The sequence below is a fragment of the Artemia franciscana genome, chromosome 2 (assembly GCF_032884065.1).
Source record: "Artemia franciscana chromosome 2, ASM3288406v1, whole genome shotgun sequence".
In the NCBI taxonomy this organism is placed as follows: domain Eukaryota; kingdom Metazoa; phylum Arthropoda; class Branchiopoda; order Anostraca; family Artemiidae; genus Artemia; species Artemia franciscana.
The window spans coordinates 49,198,085-49,204,721 of record NC_088864.1 but is presented as its reverse complement, the minus strand read 5'-3'; the positions used below and the strand labels follow the sequence as shown (position 1 = coordinate 49,204,721).

The window sequence follows — 6,637 nt, the reverse complement described above, 5'->3', positions numbered from 1 at the left end:
AATGGCTTCGCAAAAGAAAAGTCGGTGAAGCAGTCGTACTGGCCAGAACAGCAGAGGGAGAAGCCATGGGGCTGGGAGAATTCGCGGTAGAAATTTAAGAGTAGAAATTGTCACAGAAGAAGCAGTTGTGGTAACAAGAGTCGTGGTATAAGTAGTTATAAAAGAAGTGATTGGAACGCGTATACCAGTATCAGTAGATCAAATCGGAAGATAAGCCGATCGGCATAAGACTTTATTTTAATTTCGGCGGGAACTATATGAAGAATTGTCTAGCAGGCACCACTGGACTTTGGAATTACGTCCAACGACCACTTTCGTCTGTCGGTTGCAGCTTCCCCAACGATTTTCAGTCATTCTTTGTCCTATGTCCTACCAAGCCAACAGAAGCCTTTTTAGTGGCCATGTCTTGCAGGCGTAAAGTAAAACGATCCGCACGGATTCTATGTAGACTCTGACTTTGGTCTTTGTCAAGATCTCAAGTCTGGCTCATAGTGCCTTTTTCAGACTGGTAAAGACTCCCCAAGTCCTTGAAATCCAGGCAGAAATGTTTTTACCAGCTCAACCATCTACTGCTAAAATGGATCCAAGGTACTTTAATTTTTTAACGTCTTCAATTGGTTTGTCGTCCACTGTACTTTGACAGGGAACAGAATTACTGACGACCATCACTTTAGTCTCTGAACTGTTTACGGTAAGCCCAATGCGCTTCGAAGCCGTCAGCTGTGGTTTCCAGCAAGGCAACATCGTCCACAAAATCCAGGCCTGTCTGTGATTGAGAAAAGCCATCCAGGTGAATATAGACAACTCTCCTGTGGAACTATTAATTATCCAGTCTATCGTGTAGTCGAATAATGTTGGCGATATAGGGCAACCCTGCTTGACACCAGACTCGACTGTAAATCTCGGAGTATTGTTACCCTAGATGCGAACACAGATATCAGTATCAATGCATACTGAGGTCTTGTGGTGCTCCATTTTCATGTATAATTCTCCATAGTTCTTATCTGACAAGGGAATCGAAAGCAGTGGTGAAACCAATGAGAGCAATGAGCAATGGTAGATGATACCTGTCGTAATGTCTCTGGATGAGCTGGATCGTGGGTATCTGCTCCAGACTGCCTTTCCTTAGTCTGAAACCTGCCCTTTTTAGGACGGATGTTCAGCTTGTCACGCATATCTTAAAATATATTCAAGAGAATGAAACAGACGCTTTTCATTGCATGGTCAATTTAGAAAATACCCCTATAATTTTCGCTAACAGTCTTTTTTTGTAGACTGTCCCCTTTTTGTAGACTGGAACGAGGACTGATACTTTCCAGCATTCTGGGAAAGCCCTTGTCGTCTAGACCATTACAAGCAGGTCGGCTAGGCGGTAAAATAGGTTTGACGAAGCCTTGTGCATTTTAAAAGGAATTCCATCCTCTCCTGGTATTTTTATTAATCTTTATGTAACTAAGCGCATTTAGTACTTCTGTGATACTCGGTGGGTCCAGATTTATATTTTAAGGTTCCCCAGCAGTACCCATAAAAAGGCAGCTGATCACATGAGGCTTTGACGGCCTTCAGTAGCTCTGAGAGGTGGTCTCGCCAGCGTTCCAATTGTCCTTCTTGGGATTGGATGATTTCCCCACAATTGTCTTTCAGCGTAGCAGCTGTTGAAGGGGCTTTTCCCGTTGCTTCTTTTAGCAATTTAATCATTACTATTATGATGTTTGGATGCATGCTCGAGCTCACTTGCAATGTTTGACCATTACTTTTCTTGCTCCTGCTTGACTGATAGTTTAATTGCTTTCCGGGCTTCTTTTAAGGGTTCTTTTGCACCACCTTGGAGGGGGTACATCTTTTCAACTAGCTCTATAGGGTGGTCAGAAATCCAGATTCTTTTTTTCCGGTTGGTGTGGCCAAGAACTTCTTCGGCTATGTTATGAGTAGCAGTTTTTATATGTGCCCATTCGTGGTCAACGTCAGACAACTGCTTCAGGACTTCGAATCGGTAGCTCAGCTTCAACTCAAGCTCAGCTTTGGTTTCTGGGTAACTTAATTTAGAAATGTCAAAGCGGTTTGTTCTTATCTGTCGCCTTTGTCTGCTTAGACGATGGCAGACTATACATACAAATAGATAGTGATTAGACCCATTTAAAGACCCCATATCAGATCCTCTATATACTCTGGCATCTAACCAGGAGCTTTTCAATCTTCTGCTCACTAGAATGGTTTATCTGAGATTTTGTTCCACCGTTGTTAGAGTGCCACGTAAGGAGATTATTGTGCTCAAAGAGAGTGATAGTAGCACATTTATTGTTGTACCTGGCTGGCTGAAGAAGCCCTACTCCATTAACGTATCTGTTACCAACAGTGTAGCTTCCAATTACTGAGGCTGCATCAGTGTCTGCTCTGCCAATTCGAGTGTTCCAATCTCCACCGATGGAGAAAGCATATCTCGCCTTGGTGTTCTTTCGATAGTCCTTTGAAGGTCATAGTAGAAGGCACTTTGAGTGAATCACATGTCCCATCAGTTAATGATGGGACAGGGGCCTCAAGTAGTGATAAGAAAAGTGTTGTTAAAGAGAGACAGGCAGAACATATTGAGGATGTGTTAAACCGTGATAAAGATACGAGAGATGATATAGAAAATAATTAAAAAGTTTGTGAAATATGTGCGGTTGCTAAGCTAAAGGCAAGTTATTAAAGGTTATGAATATAATTTTTTAAGGGGGAAGTACCAAGCAATTTTAGGAGCCTTTAACTAGAACCGTTTATAAGAAAGGTGATGAGAGTTAGTGTGGTAATTATAGACAAATTAGCTTGGTTTGGGTGGAATTTTGAGAGATCAGTGTGGCTTTAGGATGGAGAAAGGATGTGTTGACGAAACTTTCACTCTTAGATTAGAAATTGAGAAACGCCTGAGTCAGAAAACCCCATTAGTCCTCAGTTTTATAGATTATGAACAAGTGTTTCTTCAGCCTATAGAAAAGCTTTAGTGAAGGTCCTATACTCTTATCGTATACCAGTCAAGTACATTAAAGGGATCAGTGTTCTTTATGAGAACAAAATTGCTGCGGTTAACGTGGGAAAGTGATGTTACTAGCTGTTTTCGTATTTAATCAAGAGTTAAATTGAGCCTTCAACTAGAACCGTTTATAAGAAAGGTGATGAGAGTTAGTGTGTAATTATAGACAAATTAGCTTAAATTTTAAGAGATCAGTGTGGCTTTAGGATGGATAGAGAATGCGTCGTCCGAACTTTCACTCTTAGATTAATAATTGAGAATCGCCTGAGCCAGAAAACCCTATTAGTCCTCAGTTTTATAAATTATGAACAAGCGTTTTTTCAGCCTATGGAAAAGCTTTAATGTGTTCTATCCCCGTTTATAAGGATCCTACTGAAGTATTTTGTCCTAAGGAACACAGGAAAGCCTATGGAAGAGTATGGAATCAAATGGGAAGATAAAACTCTCCTAGACTTAGATTATGGCGATTATTTGAGTGTCCTAGATGAAAATGTTAGCAAAATGAATTTTTTTTATATGGTTTTGAGAGTTCAGGGTGTAAGAATAAACTTGAAAACTAACGTTAAGAAGACTATGTCCCTTAGACCAGTAATAAAGGTGAGGAGGTGATGTTGGGTAAAGAGAAGATCCATCAAGCGAAAAGTATCCAGATAGTTTTATTAGTAAAGATGTTAAGTGCAGTAAATACGTTAAAAGTTGAATAGCTTAAGCCCAGGGTGTTTTTTCTAAGTTGAAAAAAGTTTAGAAAAAAGGAAGGTAGTTCTAAAAAACAAAATTAGAATATTGGAGGCGACTGTGATGACTATGGTCAATACAGTTCTGAAACAAGAGCAGTTATGGAAGATGGAGGTGGATTCGATAGAAGTTTTCCAAGAAAATGTTCTACATATTTTTCTGGATGCCCATTTGACTAGCCCTATTTCAGACAGTAAGCTGTTCGGAAAATATGGTTCTATCCCACTTTCTAGGACTCTAACGATGAAAGATCAAAATGGCTTGGACACATTTGTGGAATGAAGGAATTTCGGCTATCCATCTAGGGCCAAACGAAAAGAAAGTCGATTGCTCTCGAATGGGGTGGGAATAGCTCAAAAGAAAGTATTTAAAGAAAATTAGAACTTCTTGGGACGCTTTAAAATGGAAAACTTCGAATACATTGAGATGGAGAAGGAGAGTGCACAGTTGTGGCAACTTCGGGTTGCTCGGACTTCAGTGAGTTGTTGTTGCTAGTAGTTTTATCGCCAATACTGCTACTACTACTTCTTCTAACAGCTTACCACTCCACCAAGCCGCTTGAGGTCAACAAAGCTAAACAAACTCCTCTTCCACCCTAATCTACTCAAGCCTGCCTATTTGAACCTTATCAGGGAGTTCCCATTTTCATTAAATCTTTCCTTACGACATCCTCCCACCCCAACCGTGGACGACATGCTTTCTGTTTAGACACTTTGGTTTGCTTTAAGATACTCATATTGTAATATTATCATATTGTAATTGTAACATTGAAATTTGTAATTTACAATTATTTCCATATTACAACTTCAGCTTTACCCAGACAGGGACGGAGCAACCAGATGCGGGGCCCAAATGAAATTTCCTGCGGAGCCCTTTCTATATATTAAGTTTGTAAGCAAAACTCAAGTTCAGTATATATATATATATATATATATATATATATATATATATATATATATATATATATATATATATATATATATATATATATATATAGTCGCATTTTCATGCAACCTTTTGCATAGCTGGTTGTGTCTCGTAATATTTCTTCCAAGAGATCTGTTGGGTTAAAACTGATCAAATATTTTAAAAGATGTAAAATGTGCTCTTTAACATCTTCATTGGGGTCTAAATAGTACATTTGGCCGCACGAATATGGTCCAAAATCGCGTTCAGGGGTCTTTAATGGGTGTGTCACTAAATTGATTTCATGATAAATTTGTCCAGCTATTTAAAGCTGAGAACATTACGACTATTTATGGATCTTCGCTAACGTTGAATGAAGCTAAAGTAAAACATGATTTCCAGGTTCCTTTTTGTTTGTGGCACTCTTTATAGAGCAAGTGCTGTCCTATAACAGGTCAAACTAATTCATTTGAAAATTGTACATGTGGCAATGCAATTCAACGAAGCAGGTCCCAACGACTTATAAATAAAACTTAGGTAGTTTACAGCTTCTTTGTAGGTTTTTACTGGCTTTTAGGCCACATTTTGTTGGCATCGAAGTTGCGATAGTGTTGTTCTTCTAACATAATATTCATTTCTTCAGCATTTTCATTTTAGACTCACTCAGATTCTCGCTGTCTTCTAACAGCATGTTATTTTGCTCTTAACTGTAATTTTTTGCCCTTGCTGATACTCGCTTTCACGTGTCTGCTAACCCTACGATTCTTTGTTCTTCACTTTCAATTTTTGACACATTCTGATTCCTACTTTTGCTTGCAATTCTCGTACATGAGTATCTTCTAACTGCAAATTTCTTAGTTCTCGCTGTCGTATGTCTTCTAGGCACACATTTCTTTGTTCTTTATTTTCATTTTTATTCATTCTGATTCTCATTGTCGCATTTCTTGTAACCATATATTTTTTTTTCCTCAATTTTGTTCTTGAAATGTTCTAATTGTCGTTTTCGCTAGTATTCTAACTACATTTTTCATTGTTCTTTAGTTTCGTTTATCATTGCTTCAGACATTTTTTCAGTGCCTTTCACTTAAGCTACTTGGATTGGTCTTGTTACTTTTGATGGTCTAGGTCTAGATTGTTCATTACCAACCGTACATTTACATTTCTCAGGTCTTACTCTTGGTCTTGTCTCATTTGATGGTCAAGTTTGATCATATTAAACAAAACAAAAAACAAGTTTTTTTTAAATGAAAGTAAGGAGCGACATTAAAACTTAAAACGAACAAAAATTACTTCGTATATGAAAGGGGCTGCTTCCTCTTCAACGTCCCGCTCTTTACGCTAAAGTTTGGCTCTTTCTCTCAACTCTACTTTTTAAAACAGTAAAAAACTTTAGCGTAAAGAGCGGGACGTTGATGAGGAAGCAGCCCCTTTCATATACGAAGTAATTTTTGTTTGTTTTAGGTTTTAATGTCGCTCCTTACTTTCATTTAAAAAAACTTATCTTTTTTTGTTTAACTTCTGGACGTTTTTTAATTAATGCATTTTTTTTATCTCGGCTCTCCACGCATAAATAATTAAAACGAAATTTGCATATTAATTTTTTGGGGGGCTAAATGGCTTTTTCATAGTTTTAATCGGAAGATTTTGAAAAAAAAGGAGCGAGAGAGGAGGCCTAGTTGCCCTCCAATTTTTTGATTAATTAAAAAGGCAACTACAACTTTTATTTTTTACGACCGTTTTCATAAGTAAAAAATATACGTAACTTACGAATTAATTTACGTAGCGAACTTCTATATTCGTATGTTTTTATTGCGTATAGGAGGGGCTCACCCCTCGTCGATACCTCGCTCTTTACACTAAAGCTTAAATTTTGTCCCAATTCCTTAAGAATGACCCCTGAATGACAAAGGCCGTAGAATAAATAGTTGAAATTACTAAAAATACTTTAGCGTAAAGAGGGAGGTATTACGAGGAGGTAAACCCCTC

At 38.1% G+C, this 6,637-nt stretch overlaps 1 protein-coding gene across 1 annotated transcript; it reads right to left on the bottom strand.

The window, feature by feature from the left end:
- Positions 1–558: 558 nt before the first annotated feature.
- On the bottom strand, positions 559–1,175 carry LOC136035124 (uncharacterized). Its single transcript, XM_065716700.1, has 2 exons — positions 1,068–1,175; positions 559–918 (listed from the first exon to the last, which is right to left on the bottom strand). The coding sequence occupies exons 1-2, from the start codon at positions 1,173–1,175 to the stop codon at positions 559–561; spliced, it is 468 nt and encodes a 155-aa protein (XP_065572772.1).
- Positions 1,176–6,637: the final 5,462 nt, after the last annotated feature.

Coding starts and splice junctions, on each gene's coding strand:
- LOC136035124 (XM_065716700.1), bottom strand. CDS start 1,175: ATGCGTGACAAGCTGAACATCCGTCCTAAAAAGGGCAGGTTTCAGACT. Junction 919..1,067: donor ATCCAGAGACATTACGACAG/GTATCATCTACC, acceptor GTTCGCATCTAG/GGTAACAATACTCCGAGATT.